Below are 21,376 nucleotides of genomic sequence, written 5' to 3'. Positions count from 1 at the left end.
TTTCTTTACTGAAAATAAAAATAGAAACTAGTGTGGTGGGCAGAGTTCTAATTGGAAGCGGGAGTTGCATCATTCACTCAGCTTTGGGCCTTGAGCAAGTTGCCTCCCATGAAATGTCAGTTTCCCCCTTCAGAAAGCAATCTATTATTATTTTGAATGAGTCACAGTAAGCAAAAGATACAAGAATCCTTAGTGCAGAGTAAGTGTTCAATAAATATTAGCTATCACAATATCAATAACAGTGTCATGATCACTGGTTTATCACAAAGATTAACTGAGATTAAGAGTATTTGGCATATTTCAGGCCCTGGGCAAATGTTTACTTTCTCTGAATCTAAACCACGAGTTTCAATACTTAAAAAAAGGAAAAGTGACTAGCGCAAGTTTCTTCTTTAAGAGGCATAGGAGGGGAAGGAGGAGGAAAAGAGCTAATATTTAAGTAAGATCTGGTATAGGGTGTTTGTCTTCATTTCCTTTCAAGATCTTTATTGCCTTTTTTGTTCAATTGCAAGCAGTTCTGATTCTACTGATAGACATGTGTGCTGTGCTCTCAAGAAGATAAAAAGGGAGAACATAAAATTATGCACACAGAAACAATGATGGATGCCAAGGACAGAAAATTTCCAGTAGACCTGGTCTATAAATTGTCATTTAAATTTGCAATTGAAAAACACTGTCTGACTTTTTGATTTAGCTGACTGTATATGAGAGACAAATAATGGAATCCTAATAAGCAAGGTTTAAATGACATCTCCAGTCTCCCAGACAGAGAGGGCGATGGGAGAATTCTAAGAAGAGAAAATAAATCTACCAAGAATAGGAAAGATGACCAGAACTAAATAGTTGCACTAATCACTTGATGATAGATACCAGGAAAATGTATTTTTGACTGTTTAAAATTCGAATCCTTAACAGATGAAAGCTACGTTAATCAGCTGAAAAACTCTAAAGTCATTGTGAGGGGACAAGGCTGTTCTTGGTTTTTACATTTCATCACATTAAAATAGATGAACCAAAAAATCAAGGCACCAGGACAATGTATTAAAGTTGATAAGCTGAGGTTAAAAGATTTGAACGGCAAAAGCACTAGAGCTCAGAGGCCTCCATTGGCAAAGCTCAAGGCCAAGGTTGTACCAGAATAGCGGCCCATGCTGGTGGCCCTCCTACAAAGGGAAGCCCACCCCCAAATCTCTCATTTTCTTCTCACTGTAGGAAATAAGTTACCATCTTCCCTAGGCCACAAAATACAGAAGACAAACACTGCATCAGCTGAAGGAGGAAAAGCAAAATGAATCCCTGGCTATTGAAACTGTCCTGTATATGCCCCAACTTCAGCAAGATTTGACAAAGTTGGGAATGGGCCACTGAAGAATGGCAACAGTGACAGAAGGGTTGGGAGAGATATTTCCTGAGTAAAAGCTAAAGAAAACGAGATCACTTGGGCTTTTTGGAAATGATGACTGTCAAAAGTTTATAACGACATGAAACAGCTTAAAATGTAAGGTTTAGTGAGAAAGCGTGCAATTAAATACGCAGGAAGATCAAACTAGAAGGTATGTGTTTGCAGGCTTGTGTGCACAGACTTTTATGCAGAAAAACTAAAAAAACTAAAAAGACTGAAAAGGTACACACCTGAGTGTTAACTGCTTTCACTCAAAGCTAGGATACGATTTCAGAATCCTCTACACAGTGCTCCAAGCAGCCATTAAAATTGACTGGCTTTGGCGAATTACACAAAATCTATTTGCAATCTATAACTCTGAGAGCAGGAGAAACTACAGTAATCATTATTTTAAAACATCAAAGGAAAACTAATGGAATATAAATTACTGATTCTAGTAAAATGTAGGCCAAAGGCCAAAGAATCACCTCTAATATAGGCTGCTCTATTGTTCAACACACACTTAATGAGCACATACTATGTACCTGGTCCTATGCATAATAGGAAATGAATAAAATATATGCGTATATTGAAGGAGATTTTACTCAAGAAGGGGGAGCAAGTTGCTACCCAGTGAGAGGTCTGGTCCACTGGCCTTCCATTCACTGGAAGACAGAGTAAGATTTATTTTTCACAACTGGGGGCTTAAATCTAATAGGTAGATAATGCCTGTAATAATAGGAGATATTTCACAAAGCATTCATTGAAAAAAAAAAAAGAAATCTGAACTCCAAGAATCTTATTTAAGTCTCACAAACCCTGGGAAGTCCTTGGAAACCTGGTTATCTCTGTTTGGGGATTTTAACTTAACTCCAAGGAACTATAATTGCTTCTCAGTTGTCTGCCTTTCACATTAGATTTTAGGGTCTTTAAGCCAGGGACTTGTTTACAATCTTCTTCTGTGGCCAGCACTCTGCCTGGCTTTAGAAAAAGCTCACAAATGGAATGAAGGGAAGAAGGTAGGAAAGAGACAGGGGAGGGGAGAAGAAAGGAAGGAACTTTCAAAGACCTCCCATCCCACCCATGCAGGTCATCACAGAGCACCCACTTGAGCTCTCTCTGCTGTCTCGAAAGTCTTGACCTAACTAGCATTTCCTGAACATCTACTCTGCACTAAAGATGACAGTAGGCACCTTTATATACACACCTCATTTAGCTGCTTCTCCCACTGTTTTGAACTCCAGCCAGAACGTTATTTATTAAAAGCTACCAAAGCACGTAGAATCGGAAATCAGACTGCTCAGGTTCAAATCCTCTCTTTGCTGGCTTCCAGCCTTGGACAGGCTACTGAATCTCTATGACTCCAGGTTTCTACATATGCATGTGAAATGTGAAAATAAAATGAGATTAAATATTTAACATGCTGGGCACACCATTTTCTTCCCCCTATAAAAATAGCTTTATTTCCTACAAACTTATATCCCTCCTACTATTTAATCAGAGCCTCAGCCTGACCAAAAGCCACTGAATACTCAACTAAGACAGCACGGACAAGTCTTGCAGGGCTTAGGAAGCAAGGGCTAAAAGCGACCTGAGAGAGTTACACATTTCCCGTCTGCCATCAAGCATCGAGCTACCTTTCCTAAGTCCAGCCTGACTCCAGCACTCACAGCTATCCATCACAGCATCATTGCCATGTCCATCGTCTTTAGCACACGCTTCCATATCTCTGTTAATAAAGGATGTGGGGATAATCATTTCCCCAATGATAGGGGTCTTGATCCTTTTTTAGGATCACATAATAAGAACATTTTTCATTGTTGGAGATAATTCCCCTTCCCGGGCACATTTGTCAAAGGCAGTTTCCAACAGTCCCGTACATCATCCTGAAATACATGATAAGATTCAGGTCTGCTATTCATCATCCGCTGGGCTTCTTCCAATGTGAGTTCCTGCGTGGCTTTTCTTGCCTCTGGTTTAACAATTGGAATGCATGTTCTTCCTAGAGCAGCAGTGCCAGCCAGGAAAGGTTGAAAGACTTAAGTGACCACAGTCCCCAAGTAGAAGGAAGTGAAATCTCTGTTGATATAGAAACTCTTTATAAAAGTAAACTGCGTATGTTGCCACTGCTTTGCAAGAGCAACCAGACCCCTAGGAAATGAGCTTGCACTGAGGTTCTATTCAATGACCACTGTGGAGAAAATACAGAATATATCAAAAAGGTCCTGTGCTCTGGATCATTTAGACCTGAGTTTAACATTTCCGCTCTTCCATTCATATGATGAGTGATGCTGAACAAACTTTGAACTTATCTGAGTATGTTTATTCATCTGAAAAATGGGAGTGCTACAGACTTCATAAATCTTTTGGATTCTCATTGCATTCTCTGCCTGTATTGAGTGGTCAACTAATTAATGCCATTTCCCATTTCTCTCACTGGGAATTCTTAAAAATTCTCCTCCTCTCAACTTTGAGAGGATAAAATGATGCACAAGACACAGTCCCCTCTATCAATCCAGCAAGGAAGAGAAGTCTGTAAGTCAAATGTTAATAGACGGAAGAAAGGAAGGAGAGCTTCATCTAAATTAAAAATGTTCTAAAATGGTATGCTGAAAATCATGGAGAAAGGAAGGTTGAATTACATGCAGGAGGGGGATGCCATCTAGCTGGGTCTCAGAGGATCAGATGAACCTTGAAAGCAGACAGGAGAGAAGGGGATTTTTTTCAGATTGAAAGGAGAGCTGCTGGAGCAAACTCAAGCATGTTTAGGAGGTTCAAGCAGGTCACCCTGTTCAGAATGTGCCAGGTACATGTAAGGCACATGTAATACCTGCTACATGGATGCATGAGACAGAACCACAGGGCTCTTCAGAGCATTGATTCTGAGATTACAGCATTCACTCTGTCTCCCTTCTTCTATTTCTGTTTTCTCCCCTGCAAACATGAGATTCCAAATAAGGAGCTAACTCAAGGGGTTTTTCTGCAAGAGAAAAAATATATAAAGGCGTGAATACATTGCCTATTATTCTGTAGTTGTGTGCAGAGAGTAGTTACCTTCATCACCATCATCCTCATTGGTATTTCTGATGTGGAGGTGCCCACTGGGAGGTAAACTGAGCCAATGACACTATTCATGGAACTGGGGCACCTGCAAAATCAGAGCACCTGTTCCAAATTCAGATCAAAATGTATTTTGATTTATATGCAGCCAAAATCCTTCAAGTACCCCTCATCCTGAACTCTGTGAAAACTGGAAAACATCTGGAAAGCCTGGACTCTCTGGCATCCTCCTAAAGAAAGCAAAATGTTTCCTTCTCAGCTTCTAGAACCCTTATAGCTAGCAGCCTTTCACACACCACAGTCACAGGGGTAAAGTGCTGGGGCTTCTATGCTTTGCTAACTCCCTTTCTGCCTCCACCACGTGGTCTACTATCACTCCTTTATGCTGCCGAGGCCATCTCAGCCCAATGCTGTGGCTACTGGAATCTGTAGGAAGATGTCTTTCAGTGTAAGTATCACTCGGTAATTAACAAGAGGACAGTCATTCAGTAGGGAGAAGTTCAGTCCACTGTTCAGCACAGGCACAGGCTCTGCGGTCAGACAGATTAAGGTGCAAATGTGTCCCTAACTTGTCACATGCTGTGTGATCTCAAGCAAGCTGTTCACCAATCTGAGCCTCAGCTGCTTCTCATGAAATAAGGGGATGCTTGTGTTCAAGCTTAAATGAGACATCTCCACTCCACCCTCACCACTCCCTTTGACCTATGGGTGCTCTCTTCATGGACTGGGCAGAAACATGCAATCCTGCAACATGCTGTACTCTGACCATCCCAGAAACTGTCACTATAGGATGGGGTTGCTCACATCCTGACACACCTGGGGCTTTCTTTGTCTGCTCAGAAATCCACACAGATAATAAAACCCCATGCTCTGGGCCACTTACTGATTATCTGCAAAGATGAAGACTCTCAGACACTAGGTAGGACTGTAACTTTACCTGACTCATAGAAATCGGAGGGCTGATATGAAGGGCTTTGTTCTTCCAAACATCAAAATTCAAGCCCAGCCACTGCCAGAGGCAGCACACTGAGCTTAATGAAGCAGTGGGATGAACTAATATGGCAAATCTTATAGCTCTTACTACCAATATGGCCCATATCATGCTGAATTATAGCACCAAACATGATTGGACACACACTGCAAAAGGGAGAGGTGGTTCACTGAATGGGAGGAATTTTCAATGCCACATAATAAGATAGAACTAGAGCAAGCTCTTAAGAGAAATGTTTATGGTTTTAAATTTTCTTTCTGCTTGTGCAAATCATTCTCCCCCACACTTTATGATAATTAATTCAACAAACATCTAATGAATACCTACCACGCTCCAAATGCTGTGCTGGGAACTCATAGTTAGTGGCAGAGGCAGAGAAATAAACAAAAAAGCATAAGAAAAATGTGGTAGATGTAATGATTTGAATAAACGAAGTGTGCTATAAGAGCCTTCACAAATCAAGGCATGAGAGGCTTTTTTAGTCATTCATTCTCTTATTCATTCAACAAGGCTGTACACCTACATCTTCCAACACTGTGCTTAGTGGTAAAAGTGAAGTTAGGAGCTTGCCTGATGCCTCAGTGGCAAAGAATCTGCCTGCCAATGCAGGAGAAATGAGTTTGATCCCTGGTAAGAGAAGATCCCATGTGCCATGGAGCAACTAAGCCCAGCCACCACAGCTATTGAGCACGTGCTCTATAGCCTGGGAAACACAGCTACAGAAGCCCGAGTGCCCTAGAGTCCACGCTCTACAACAAGAGAAGCCTCTGCAATGAAAGCTCAAGAACTGCAACTAGAGTAGCTCCCTGCTGGTCACGACTAGAGAAAAGCCTGCTGCAACAAAGACCCAGCACATCCAAAGATAAATAAAAATTTTAAATTGTGATTATTCTTTTTAAACTGAAGCCAGATAGAGTTCATGCACTCACAGAACTCCCAGCGTAGTGAGGGATAAAGAGGAACTGAAAGATGATTAAAACCATGTGTTAAGATGGGCAAAATGAGGTGCTTTGTGAGCACACAGACTGGTCCTGATCACAACTGGGGATCGTATTGGGTGGGTTGCAATGGGTCCCCTGAATATTTCCAGTGATGTAATAGCTAACTTGAAGCTAAAGCAGAAGTGGAGTTGCTTTGAAGAGAATTATTTTTAAGCACTATTCTTGGAAGAAGAAAAAACATTTGCAAAATTCCAAATGCAAAATATACCATGGTACAATCAGGAAACTGAAATGAATTCGGTTAAGCCAGGGAGTGGAGTATCATTCTGCAAGAGTGGTGAGGGATGTGACTGGAAAGATAAGAAGGGGACAGGCCAGGCAGGGCTTCCCTGAAGCCCTGATAAACCTGGTGGACTTTATCCTGAGGGCAGTGGGGACCGTTCACAGAAGGGTCTGAAGCAAAGGTCAGAACTTATCAGATCTTCCCATTAGTGAGCAGTGTCAGGAAGAGCTTGGAGATGGATGATTCTGAAAACCTGAGGACTGCTCAGGAGGGTGATGGGATGGTCTGGATGACAGATGAAGGCAGCCCAAACTATCCTGAGGAGAGGGGGAGTGTGGAGAGAGAGGATGAGTGGATTTGAGAGATATTTAGGAGGTTGCAGGAACTAATATCATTGATTAATTCATCGAGGGCACTTGGAAGCTTTAACTGTCAAGGACGATGGATCTGTCAAATGGTTGCCGGGTTCTGAAGGATAACCAAGAGTCAGCCCAGAGAACAGGGTGAGAAAGATGATCCAAGTAAGGGAGCAGCATGCATGAAAGTCGCAGAAGTGTGTCCTGAGACCAGGGCTCTGATGGTGCAGGATGGGGAGAGAAAAAGGGACATAGAGGCATGGACCAGGTCTCAGAAGGCTGGCTTTCTGCTCTGCCTGCTGCAGCTTGCTCTGCTGGGGTTACAAAATATGTTCACGGAGGAGAGCAGGTGTGCAATGGGATTTGAAGAAAACCGACTTTCTAAAGAAATCAGTTAAAATAAAGTCACCAATGAAGCCAGAAACGAATTTATCTTCAGGGAATGGCCACAGTGGGTGAGGTGTCCTGTAATAAGTTCAAGGCCACGTGCTTGTGGAGAATACAGAAGACTCTGCCTACTGCATGTAACGTGATACAGCAGTCTTTCCATAAAAACTAGACTTTGGGACCCAAAATGGTGTTTCCTCCTTTTCAAACTCTTTAGCCCAAGAACTTCATGGACCAACCCCAGAGAAATGTATCTTGTCTTGCTACTAAATCCTTGAATCCTTGACACTGAATTTCCAAAGCCTGCAAATCACACCACCAGTAGAGAGTGATTAGCTCACCAAGATCCAACTCTGAGAAAACAGAATGGTGCCATAAATTGACTTCAAGTGGCTAACCTGTTTCTGTGTCCATCCCCCCAAAAGAGTGTGGCCCTTTTTCACATTTTTCACCTTCCACATCAAGGAACAGAGCCAACACATGTGTTTAGAGGGCACCAACTTACACATCAGACCAACTCGTTAGTGCATTCCAGCTAGCGTAGACCAGCTATATGACCTCAGGCAAGTCCCTCGATCTCTCTGAACACTATTTTCTTATATGTTCCATGGGGCAATGTAAAGTTTGGGCTCATTGGGGACAATTTATCGAAAATGGCTAGCATGCAGAAAGCACACAAGAAATGATGGTTATTAATGAATGTAGCTTGACAACATGGGCCATTTTCCTTGTATCTCCTCTTTACCTTCCCAGTTATTCTTGGAAAAAGCATCCTTTTGAAGACTGACCAGTATGTTTTTTTCACTGCCTGATTACCCCCATGCACCTCTGGAAAAAGGGTACCTTCTACGTTTTTTTTTTATATCCTGCAGCACTAAGAAAAAGGTCACCTTTCAGGTAGGCAGCTGGGGGGCCAGAGGGGAAAGGGAAAATTTCCTTGAGTCTGTATACAGAGAACTGTTAAGTGTTTTATATGTTTGACGCATATAATAGTCATGACAACACTTTGCGACAGGTATTATTACCTCCGTTTTAAGATGAAGGAGCTGAGACTTGAAACAATTAAGCAGTTAGCCTGAGATATACATGTAATAAAGGTCCTGAGCCTTGATGGCACATGTCAGTCTGTCTGCTTCTAAAGCATGAGCTCTTCCAGGAGGCTTCAATACAAAAGAGGAAGCGAACACATGAAGAGCTTAATCCTAAGAAGGGAAGTTGTTGAGAAGTTATAAACTCAAGCAACACCATCCAGGAGTTATTCCTGACTTCCAGCTCTGTCTCCGCCACTAACTGACTGAGTGACTAACGGGGCAAGTCATTCTTCTCTTAAGAACGCGTCTTGAAAGAGAGGCTCTTCCAGCCCCCAAACACTAATTCCTTCTAAACTTCCCTGTACTTCTAGACAAGTTATTCATGTTTTAACGTAAAGAGACATTTGGAGTATCATGTTACTTATATTAAGCTGAAATCCACCTGCTTTGGGTCAGGAAAGCAGTGAAAAAAGTTTTCATAATTTCAGTTCAGTTCAGTTCAGTCGCTCAGTCATGTCCGATTCTTTGCAACCCCATGAATCTCAGCATGCCAGGCCTCTCTGTCCATCACCACCTCCCGGAGTTCACTCAGACTCACGTCCATTGAGTCCGTGATGCCATCCAGCCATCTCATCCTCTGTCGTCCCCTTCTCCTCCTGCCCCCAATCCCTCCCAGCATCAGAGTCTTTTCCAATGAGTCAACCCTTCGCATGAGGTGGCCAAAGTACTGGAGTTTCAGCTTTAGCATCATTCCTTCCAAAGAAATCCCAGGGCTGATCTCCTTCAGAATGGACTGGTTGGATCTCCTTGCAGTCCAAGGGACTCTCAAGAGTCTTCTCCAACACCACAGTTCAAACGCATCAATTCTTTGGCGCTCAGCCTTCTTCACAGTCCAAGTATTTTACTTGGTAAATATAAATTGGAGTAAAAATGAAACACAAAATTTATGAATAGTAACAGATGGAAATGAAGAAAAGTAGTAACATGGAAACATATATATATGTTTGTTTTTTTTTTTTTCCCTGAGGGATACATGCATGTGTGTGTACTCAGTTAGGTCCTACTCTTTTTGACCCCATGGACTGTAGCCTGCCAGGCTCCTCTGTCCATGAGATTTCCCAGGCAAGAATACTGGAATGGGTTGCTATTTCCTCCTCTAGGGGATCTTCCTGACCCAGGGATCGAAACTGCATCTTCTGCACTGCAAGTGGATTCTTTACCACTGAGCCACAAGGATGAGACCCACAGAAGTCTGAAGAGCCTCCCCTCAGGCAGAAGTTCTTGGACTATAGGTACTGGCTGGAGTCCGAATCTCCTTCTCCAGTGTCTCTGTCCCCCAGCTCCAATTCCAGAACACCAAGCTCCCACTGGGCTCATGGCTAGGACTGAATAAACATTTGCAGACAAAGTAATTAATTACATATGCCTCTTCTACATGTCACACTTGGAAAATATAAGTTCTACATCCACTGAGTGCCTGTGGAAAGTAAGGCTCAAAGTGTGGAAGTGACTTGCCTGGAGACGAACAATGAGAGAGCGGGAGTCTGGGGTACAAACACAAATTCAAGGTCTTGATGACCCCAAGTCTGCCTCCCTGCAGGATAAAAGCAGCAGACAAAAGTGATGAAATAGCAGCTCTCTCTGCACCAAAGGGCTGATAAAATGACTTTCCAAATTTACTCTCCCAAGCTCCTAAGGACCAGTGGGATAATAAATATGAAAGTTTATGAGCTTCTAAGTGGTAAGCCAGTTATTATTAACAGAGTTCTTTCCCAGGACTCACCAGTCAGTGGAGGTAAGATTAGGACCCTGAGCATGCCGTTCCTGAAACCATTCCTTTGCCACAACTGACAGAAATTGTATAAGAAACCTCCCCAAAGTCTGCACAGCTACTGAGGCACACAGCTAGGGTTCAAACACAGTTTGGGAGGAAATAATCAGGTAGCATGTTGCTGTGTCACTGTTCTTCATTAATTATCCTTGAGTAGAGCTCCAAAATAAATATAAGGAAAGTGACTAAGTTTATGTCCAAGTGTTTCTGTAAAATAGGGAGAAAATACTAACCCGTGATCTCAGAAGGAAGAGGACAAAAAAGTTAACTCTGACCATATTGCAGATCCCAAGCTGGCCCTTTATCCAAGATAATTTCACTCACCTTTCTGATAACAAGCAGAGTAGTAACGCCCACCACCTCCCCCTACACACACACTTGAATCACACACTTAAAGACAAGGGTCAATGGAGCTAAATTCTGGTTACACAATAGATAAAAACAAGAGTTACAGAGGAAAAACCAGGTCTGCTGGACTCCACAATTAGTGCTCTTCCACGACACTAAGCTTCCAGATGGTGCTGACTAAAATCACCCCCAGATATGTCTGTTAATGCTGGGACCCACTCCTCTACCCCAGTCTTCTACTGGGTGTCCTAAGGCCAGGATCACCACAAACTGTGTCGGCTAAACCTCTCCCTTTAACAGCAGATAATGAACCTGAAAGTATACATTCTTTCTCTCTGGTCCTCCATCAAATTCCACTCCCAGAATAGGCTCCTCTGACAAGCTGTATGTCTAGTGACACAACCCAATAAAAATGAAATGAAGGAAACAACTTTATTTCTCACTACTTTCATCCCCTCCTTATTTGAACTATGAATACTCTAGTTGCATCTCATACATGGCCTGTCTAGAAACTCATTTTGTGGTGAAATATGCTCCAGTGTGACTTGTTTGTGAATCTGTCTGACTTACTTTCAACAGCATGGGTCAAAGAACTAGGGTGATAGGGTTTTGAAGAATTATTAATGGCCTATTAACATTCTTTATGCCGCTGTTTGTCATGATAGATGTCTCACATTGTCAAGGTGTTTTTTTTTAGGAAGCAAAATCTCTGCCCCACCAACCATCTAAATCTTGCCAAGAAAAGAAAAACGTTTCCATTCTGTAATACCAGGTAGTAAAATGAGAAATATACTTATGATAGAATGTCAAATGACAAAGCAGCATGTAAAATCATATGAACAGCATAATCTCAAGTATATACATTACCCAGGAAAGTCAGTTCAGAAGGAAGTAACTTAAGTTATTTTTAATTTTTAGGATAATGCATGCGTACCTTGTCTTTTCTAGTTTTCAGTAACAGGCATCTATAACTTTTAAAAAGTCTAATGAAACTATTAAAAAAGAAAAAAATATTTATTGTTCATAAAGAAGTTTAAAATTATTGTGTTTCCTTACCACCAATATCATTATGTAAGGTTATTAAATTTGACCTATGTCAGGCACGAAGATTGTTCAAGAAAAGAAAAATATATACCAACCTTGCTGATGAAAATAAATAACAAAATATTAAGTAAAACATCAAACTAAAACCACAGGGTTTATAAAATAAGATATAAACAGAAATGAAGATTAGAAAATCTATCAGTAAAATACATGATTTATTACTGATTTTAAACTAAACGAAAAAATACATGTATAATCATTGAAATAAATATAGAAAAAGCATCATAAACTTCAACATGAAAATTCAAGACTTAAAAAATAATTCCCAGAAATGATAAATGAAGGGGAACTAATAATGAATATTAAAACAAACTTAAATATCACACTTACAGGTAATTTAAGGCATTTTCATTAACTTAAGAAAAAGTTAAGGATACCTCAGTTCAGTTCAGTCACTCAGTCGTGTCCGACTATTCGCGACCCCATGAATTGCAGCACGCCAGGCCTCCCTGTCCATCACCAACTCCCGGAGTTCACTCAAACTCACATCCATTGAGTTGGTGATGCCATCCAGCCATCTCATCCTCTGTTGTCCCCTTCTCCTCCTGCCCCCAATCCCTCCCAGCATCAGAGTCTTTTCCAATGAGTCAACTTTTCCCATGAGGTGGCCAAAGTACTGGAGTTTCACCTTTAGCATCATTCCTTCCAAAGAACACTCAGGACTGATCTCCTTCAGAATGGACTGGTTGGATCTCCTTGCAGTCCAAGGGACTCTCAAGAGTCTTCTCCAACACCACAGTTCAAAAGCATCAATTCTTTGGCACTCAGCCTTCTTCACAGTCCAACTCTCACATCCATACATGACCACAGGAAAAACCATAGCCTTGACTAGATGGACCTTAGTCGGCAAAGTAATGTCTCTGCTTTTGAATATGCTATCTAGGTTGGTCATAACTTTCCTTTCAAGGAGTAAGCGTCTTTTAATTTCATGGCTGCAGTCACCATCTGCAGTGATTTTGGAGCCCCCCAAAATAAAGTCTGACGCTGTTTCCACTGTTTCCTCGTCTATTTCCCATGAAGTGATGGGACCAGATGCCATGACCTACTCTCTACTAAATATCATATTAATGATTCTTTATAACCCGCCCCCAGACTGTAGCCCACCAGGGTCCTCTGTCCATGGAATTCTCCAGGCAAGAATAATAGACTGGGTTGCCAATCCCTTCCCTAGGGGATCTTCCCAATCCAAGGACTGAACCCAGGTATCCTGCATTGCAGGCAGATTCTCTATCATCTGAGTCACCAGGAAAGTCTATTGTACTACCAGGCTGAGACAATGTAATAAAATAAGAAAGAGAACAAATATTTAAAGATAGGGAAGAATCCTGAAACTTACTTATAAGGTTATATATTGCTTCATTAGAAAATCAAAGAGGAGTCATAGAAAACTATTACTAAAAGAGTTTAGTAACACTATTATATTCAAGATTCAAGACCAATGAATACATAAACTACTTACTTCCTTTTAAAGTTCTACTTATTTTGGCCCAGCCAGCAACATTTGTTTAATGGAATACTTATACAATCCCATAGCTGAAACCAAAGAACAGGAAATGAATTAATCCTATTTCCAGCACATTCTTTTCCTCTCTTTTTAATGTATATGTGTGCTTTCCTGTGCCTTGGTCCAGATACAAGGGTATCAAGAAAAAAAACTGCTATGGCAAGAGTGAACATCGAGTGATTCTAGGAATCAGTATTAAAATGGACTGAAATGGGTGAATTTAACCCAGATGTCCATTATATCTACTACTGCAGGCAAGAATCCCTTAGAAGAAATGGAGTAGCCATCATGGTCAACAAAAGAGTCCGAAATGCAGTACTTGGATGCAAGCTCAAAAACGACAGAAAGATCTCTGTTCGCTTCCAAGGCAAACCATTCAATATCACCATCCAAGTCTATGCCCCAACCAGTAACGCTGAAGAAGCTGAAGTTGAATGGTTCTATGAAGACCTACAAGACCTTTTAGAACTAACACCCAAAAAAGATGTCCTTTTCATTATAGGGGACTGGAATGCAAAAGTAGGAAGACAAGAAACACCTGGAGTAACAGGCAAATTTGGCCTTGGAATGCAGAATGAAGCAGGGCAAGGGCTAATAGAGTTTCGGCAAGAAAACGCACTGGTCATAGCGAACACCCTCTTCCAACAAAACAAGAGAAGACTCTACACATGGACATCACCAGATGGTCAACACTGAAATCAGATTGATTATATTCTTTGCAGCCAAAGATGGAGAAGCTCTATACAGTCAGCAAAAACAAGACTGGGAGCTGACTGTGGCTCAGATCATGAACTCCTTATAGCCAAATTCATACTTAAATTGAAGAAATTAGGGAAAACCACTAGACCATTCAGGTATGACCTAAATAAAATCCCTTATGATTATACAGTGGAAGTGAGATATAGACTTAAAGGACTAGATTTGATAGAGTGCCTGATGAACTATGGAATGAGGTTCGTGACATTGTATAGGAGACAGGAATCAAGACCATCCCCATGGAAAAGAAATGCAAAAAAGCAAAATGGCTGTCTGGGGAGGCCTTACAAAGAGCTGTGAAAAGAAGAGAAGCAAAAAGCAAAGGAGAAAAGGAAAGATATAATCATCTGAATGCAGAGTTCCAAAGAATAGTAAGAAGAGATAAGAAAGCCTTCTTCAGTGGTCAATGCAAAGAAAGAGAGGAAAACAACAGAATGGGAAAGACTAGAGATCTCTTCAAGAAAATTAGAGAGACCAAGGGAACATTTCATGCAAAGACGAGCTCGGTAAAGGACAGAAATGGTATGGACCTAACAGAAGCAGAAGACAGTAAGAAGAGGTGGCAAGAATACACAGAAGAACTGTACAAAAAAGATCTTCACGACTAAGATAATCACAATGGTGTGATCATTCATCTAGAGCCAGACATCCTGGAATGTGAAGTCAAGTGGGCCTTAGAAAGCATCACGACAAACAAAGCTAGTGGAGGTTATAGAATTCCAGTTGAACTATTTCAAATCCTGAAAGATGATGCTGTGAAAGTGCTGCACTCAATATGCCAGCAAACCTGGAAAACTCAGCAGTGGCCACAGGACTGGAAAGGTCAGTTTTCATTCCAATTCCAAAGAAAGGCAATGCCAAAGAATGCTCAAACTACCGCACCACTGCACTCACCTCGCACGCTAGCAAAGTAATGCTCAAAATTTTCCAAGCAAGGCTTCAGAAATACATGAACCGTGAACTTCAAGATGTTCAAGGTGGTTTTAGAAAAGGCAAAGGAACCAGAAATCAAACTGTCAACATCGGCTGGATCATCAAAAAAGCAAGAGAGTTCCAGAAAAACATCTATTTCTGCTTTATTGACTATGCCAAAGCCTTTGACTGTGTGGATCACAATAAACTGTGGAAAATTCTGAAAGAGATGGGAATACCAGACCACCTGACCTGCCTCTTGAGAAACCTATATGCAGATCAGGAAGCAACAGTTAGAACTGGACATGGAACAACAGACTGGTTCCAAATAGGAAAAGGAGTACGTCAAGGCTGTATATTGTCACCCTGCTTATTTAACTTCTATGCAGAGTACATCATGAGAAATGCTGGGCTGGAAGAAGCACAAGCTGGAATCAAGATGGCCAGGAGAAATATCAATAACCTCACATATGCAGATGACATCACCCTTACGGCAGAAAGTGAAGAGGAACTAAAAAGCCTCTTGATGAAAGTGAAAGAGGAGAGCGAAAAAGTTGGCTTAAAGCTCAACATTCAGAAAACAAAGATCATGGCATCTGGTCCCATCACTTCATGGGAAATAGACGGGGAAACAGTGTCAGACTTTCTTTTTTGGGGCTCCAGAATCACTGCAGATGATGATTGCACCCATGAAATTAAAAGGCACTTACTCCCTGGAAGAAAAGTTATGACCAACCTAGATGGCATATTCAAAAGCAGAGACATTACTTTGCCGACTCTGGTCCATTTAGTCAAGGCTATGGTTTTTCCAGTGGTCATGTATGGATGTGAGAGTTGGACTGTGAAGAAGGCTGAGCATCAAATAATTGATGCTTTTGGACTGTGGTGTTGGAAAAAACTCTTGAGAGTCCCTTGGACTGCAAGGAGATCCAACCAGTCCATTCTAAAAGAGATCAGTCCTGGGTGTTCTTTGGAAGGAATGATGCTAAAGCTGAAACTCCAGTACTTTGGCCACCTCATGAGGAGAGTTGACTCACTGGAAAGACACTGATGCTGGGAGGGATTGGGGGCAGGAGGAGAAGGGGACAACAGAGGATGAGATGGCTGGATGGCATCACCGACTCGATGGATGTGAGTTTGAGTGAACTCCAGGAGTTGGTGATGGACAGGGAGGCCTGGTGTGCTGCGATTCATGTGGTCGCAAAGAATCGGACATGTCTGAGCAACTGAACTGAACACTGTTGCATAATTTCAAATAATTGTAAAATCTTGTTCTGGACAAATCAGCTATATACTTTTTAAGATCCCCTTGGGTAAGAGAAAACAGTGTGATGATTCTGATAAAGATGACAAAGAAGGGGAAGGTAGAATGGTAAAGGCAGAAGAGAAATATGAAAAAGAAGCAATAGGTGGGAAAGATGGAGAAAGATGACAGGGAAAGAAGAAGATGAGAAGAAGGAAGGAGAAGAGGAGGGGGAAATGGGAAGAAGAGAAGAAGAAGATTACAGATAAACTTTTTTGAGTTTTTAGCATATGCCAAGTTCTATATTACGTATTTTATTTGCCTTATTTCAATTAATCTTCTAGTGAGCCTTTGTGCGTTGTAATATTCCATCTTCATTTTAAGGGAAAGGAAACTGAGTCTCAGAGAGGTGAAGTCACCTGCTATGGTCACACAGTCTGGAAGTAATATAGCGGAATATGAACACAGGTCTGCCTGCCCAGCCTTCACAGTATTAGCCACTCACTAGAGGGTACTCTTTGCACAGGTACGCTGTTGACTTTAGACCTACCAAAGACGTAAAGACGAGGAGTTCAAAAGGTCACCTTCACAGTCCCATTCCAAATCTTTAACTAAGCCAATGTTCTGAAAAACCTGAATCCTCTCTTTAGAATGCTGCAGCTTTTGTGTATTTAAATTAAGAATGAAAAGATATGCATTAAGTACAATTCTAATGTATTAAGCATTCAAGAGCATAAGTTTAGTGGAAAGGTTAAATCTGAAGCAAAAATATAACTTGTCAGTTTCCAGTGAAAAAGCATTTGAATTCTAGTACATACCGGGCTCTGCAATAATTTTTTTTCCATGTAGCAGTTCTCCTAAGACCTGTTCTCTCACTTGCTTTCCTTCTATTATTCTTATACTCTCATGCATAAAAAGCAAGGCTTGTATTAGGTTTTAAAGGATAAAATAGACTTCTTCCAAAATACTTGTGTTTCAAATAAACATCTAAAGCAAAATTTGTAGTCCTTCTTAGGGTTCTGACTGTCCAAGAACTGCATATGTATTACATATATGTCCTTTGCTTCCTACGGAGCATCAGACAATGCCATCAGAAAACATGACTGGGCAGGCATGGCTATGTCTCAGACAAATCACTGCCTATACAAAGCAACCAATGACAGCTTGTTTGCAGTCCCATACTGACAGATTTTAAGACTTGAAAGAGAGTTCTATTAATCCTCTTCCACACAGTCTTAAAGACAAGGGAGGAAAAGAGAAGACACAGACAGAAAACACACACCACACCACAGACACACACACATATACACCAAGCAACAAGTTGCTTACATCTAATTATAACAAGGAGACATGGTCATAAAGCCATAGCAACAAATCCTCCAAAAATCATGAACAGCAATAGAATCATTTTGTTATCACACTATGCACGCCAGTCTTCTCTACCAGATGCCTGTGTGCCTTCTCTATGTCAGACACTTTCTAATTGCTGGGAGTTAAAAGGGTGAATGAGAGATCCAGCTCTGAAGGAATGTATAGTACAGCTCTCCAGTGAAAATACAGGGTGTTTTTAATAAAGTCAGATACTAATAAAGTGCTGGTGAAAACAAAAGAAGTAACCCAATTTGGGGAGTAAGGAAAGGCCCTTCAGGAGCCCTTCTAAGCTTAACCCTGAAAAATAACGAGGAGAAGGTCAGTCTAAGAAAAGTGGAGAGCAACAAAAGGATCTGGGGCTTAACTGATAGCCTAGGTGCTCTCAAAATCTGGTCTCTGAACTACCAGCATCTGCATCATCTGAGAACTTGTTATAAATGCATCTTGGGCCCCACCCTAGACCTAGTGAACCAAACACTCCAAGAACAAGATTCAGCAGTCTGTATTTTAACAAATTTCTATGTCATGCTTGCATGCCTGGAGTTCGAGAATCACTGGCACTGGGCTAGACAAAAAGTTTGTTTGTTACGTAAGACTTAAAGAAAAATCTGAACAAACTTTTTGACAAACCTAATATATTCAAATGTGAACTACAAGACACAATGCCTGGAATGCAAATAGGGTGGGGATGTGGCACAGATTTAGGCAGCGATATTGCTAGAGGGATGGAGAGATAGGTAGAAGCCAGGTTAAGAAGGGCCTTGCATATTATGAAGATTTTTTTTTTTGACTTTACCCAGAGAAGGATGAGCCATTAAAACATGGTGCTGTAAATACAAAAGACACCAAATAATGCTGGTGACTCTAAAACTATATGCAATCACAAAGATAGTACCAAGTACTATTCCAAAGACCGAAAACCCACTCCTGCACAATAAGTAGCCATTGGGAAAGGAACAGATTGAGCCGTACCTTTCTTTCTGGAGTCTTTCTTGGCGCTGGTTTTCACAGCTACTTGAAGTTCTGTCTCAGTTGACATCCTACTAAATCCTTAGTCCACTTCACACAGATCCCGGGCCTTGGCCAGGCTCATTGAGGACTCCTCTTCAAGAAAATGACTCCTCCTTTCAGAAATGACACCCCGAGTTGCACATTTCATTCACTCCTTCTGAGCGCTGCAAAAAGAGAAGAGAATACTAAGAATAACCACCCTGGTGAAGTCAGAAATTAGAAGGGCAAAAAGGAACTGTCAAACATACAAAAAAAACAGGAAAACCTTGGTCTCCATGTATAAACTGCCCACATGATTTCATTAAGCCACTGACAGGGCCATATGCTCTCAAACAAAGAGCTTGAGAGGCCTTATTTGCAAAACTCAAACTAGAAAACAAATAGCAGACCTTTAAAACACTGGACTTTCAAGAAAAGCAAAACTCAATGCTTTATTTTCCATGTTTCTTATTGTCAAGCATGGAAAACCACCCAGAAAATGCAGCACAGGCGTATTTCCTGAGCAGCTCCGTGGAGGCATTTCCAACAATAAGGCACCCATCCATCAGGCGAGCTTGACCAGAGCCTTGGCAGCTGAAGCAGATCATAGGGAAGTGACCTGTGGTGTGTCCCTCACGAGCAGGCATCAGAAGGGACATGCAGTTGACATACAATTGGGCTTCAAGGGTAAGGTGACAAATGGGGCTGAGAAACTTTCCAGCAAGCCAATTTTTATGTCAGCTTTCCCCCCCAGCTATATGAGCAGACAAGCATTTAATGTGGGGAGGGAGAGAAAAGGAAAAGGAGCAGGCAGACACACATTTCACCCCTCTTTCTGTAATAAACATGCATTGCACACTACTAGATACTCTTAAGCTCAGACACTGTGCTGGGAAGAGATAATAATGATAATAATACCACTTCAATTACGGCCAGTATTTACTATACATTTACTATATACTGTGCCCTCAGCTCCTGCTGCACATACATTATCTCATTTGATTTCATTTAAATTGAATGAATGTATTCCCGGTGTCAAGTCAACAATCTTTCCCAGTGACTCTCTATCTCTGATAGTTACATGTGAGAGTTCAGTTGAAAATAAACATTCAGGAGTTATCCATTTTTGAAGAATATTAAGATAAAGCTACTGGAAATGGATCTTCAAACTGTGCAGCCAATTCTTAGCTCCTGCAATAGATCTAGAACTGTTTAATCTGAAAAAGGTGACCCGGAATGCCAGTTTCAGCTCGATAAGAATAATAACCCAAGCCCCTTAATCATGCCAATTAAAGATGGTTTAACTAGAAAACGTTTAATGTAAAAGGCACACAAAAATGTAATAGGGCTTAAATATGGGGAAATTCACACCTTTATCCAAAGATATCTTATTTGCTTGTTGTTAACAAACTATTTTTTAACAAGGACAGTAGCCCTGAATGAATGTACTTAAAGTATAGTACCTAAGACTGCAACTAAAGAAAATGGAATATTACTTTCCTCGAATGGAAAACTATTTGAAAATGAGCACTTTTCCCATCACTTTTGTGCCATTTATCTGTATCATGCCACTAAAGCTCTCATCTCATTCCTAACCTCTTGCCCCCAAAAGACAACATTCCCTAAGAGACGACAGAGTCACAAAATTTGGTCCTATAAGGGAATAAATAATTTTATTAATGATACTAGTCACTTCATTGTAACAGATATCTACTAAGAACATAAGAAGGGCCAGGTGCAAGTGCTGGCTCATTCAGGTCAACAGATGTGTACTGTACAACCATGCAACCCAAGAGTACAGAGTCAAGGCCTGACCTCTCATCCTCAAAGCAGCTCAGTCTAGCAGAGGTGTTAGTCGTGTAAGAGACTGAAATACACAGGATCAGAACAAAACCAGATTGGGGCACAAAGGAGCAAGGTTTTTTGCTTTGTTTGAAAGAGTCAATAAAGCTTCACAGACAAGAAGCTATGAACTGTGTGATCTTGAAGAATGATGCTTTCGTCAGGTGGAAGGCAAGGGAAAGGACCAACGGGTACTAATGCACGTATAATAAGTGAGTAAATGGTTGTCTCAAGCAGAAGTATCAGCATGTCCAGGGAGGCTTTAAGTTAACAACCAAAACAACAAAAGGAAGCAGAAGTCTAGTAGGGAGGTGATATACTTTCCTAACCTCCCAATTTTCAATTGTGCTGTTACTTTTCTGTGGAATTATTCAAGCCTACCTTGACATTCTCAAGGTTCAGTTCAAAGAGGTATCTTAGGCAGAAAGATTTTCTGATCTCTCTGTTAAATGGAACTGTAATAGGGAAGAACAAATCTGACTCCATATTAGATCTGTTTCTTTTACTTTAACCTTTGTACTCTACTGTTTTTGCTATAAGATAAGAATGTTGTCTATAGCCTGAAATATACAGGATAGCCCATTCACAAGGCTCTGACCTTTAAAGGTGTAACATTTTCCCATTCATATAGAGATAAAAAGTTGTAAGGCAGAAAGAAACATTTGTCTTGTTGAAGGTTTAGAGGAACATTGCGACCTGACCTACATGGACAGCTGCAAGAACAAAGGATTAAAACATCTAGAGGTTTGCAACAACCAACCATATACCCTCACCTTTTAGTATAAAAGAAGCCTGAATTCTAACTCAGGTAAGATGGTTCTTTGACAAACTAGTCCACTATCTTTTTGCTCTGCTGGCTTTCTAAATAAAGTCACTATTCCTTGCCTCAACAACTTATCTCTTGACTTATTGGGGCCTGTTGTGCAGCAGCAGTATGAGCTTTCACTGAAAACAGTGTATCTTCTTACTTATGATCTGATTCTTGGAAACCGTCATAGTCTGAGCCACTTAAGAGCAATGTGATATTAAGGAAATAACTGAACCC

At 41.0% G+C, this 21,376-nt stretch overlaps 1 protein-coding gene across 2 annotated transcripts in view; it reads right to left on the bottom strand.

Moving 5' to 3' along the window:
- The window catches only part of DAB1 (DAB adaptor protein 1), a 334,491-nt gene that overhangs the window by 296,729 nt on the left and 16,386 nt on the right, over positions 1 to 21,376 (bottom strand). Inside the window, exon 2 of one of the 2 annotated variants that reach the window (XM_040231048.1) lies at positions 18,472 to 18,674. In XM_040231048.1, coding sequence (XP_040086982.1) covers positions 18,472 to 18,538 — 67 coding nt within the window. In that variant the 5' untranslated portion in view covers positions 18,539 to 18,674. Of the gene's footprint in view, positions 1 to 18,471; positions 18,675 to 21,376 lie in introns of those variants that run through there. The other variant, XM_040231049.1, reaches the window with a different exon arrangement.

This window comes from Oryx dammah, unplaced genomic scaffold (assembly GCF_014754425.2).
Source record: "Oryx dammah isolate SB20612 unplaced genomic scaffold, SCBI_Odam_1.1 HiC_scaffold_28, whole genome shotgun sequence".
Lineage (NCBI taxonomy): Eukaryota > Metazoa > Chordata > Mammalia > Artiodactyla > Bovidae > Oryx > Oryx dammah.
Note: the sequence above shows the minus strand (reverse complement) of the source record. Positions and strands in the feature narration are given on the sequence as shown.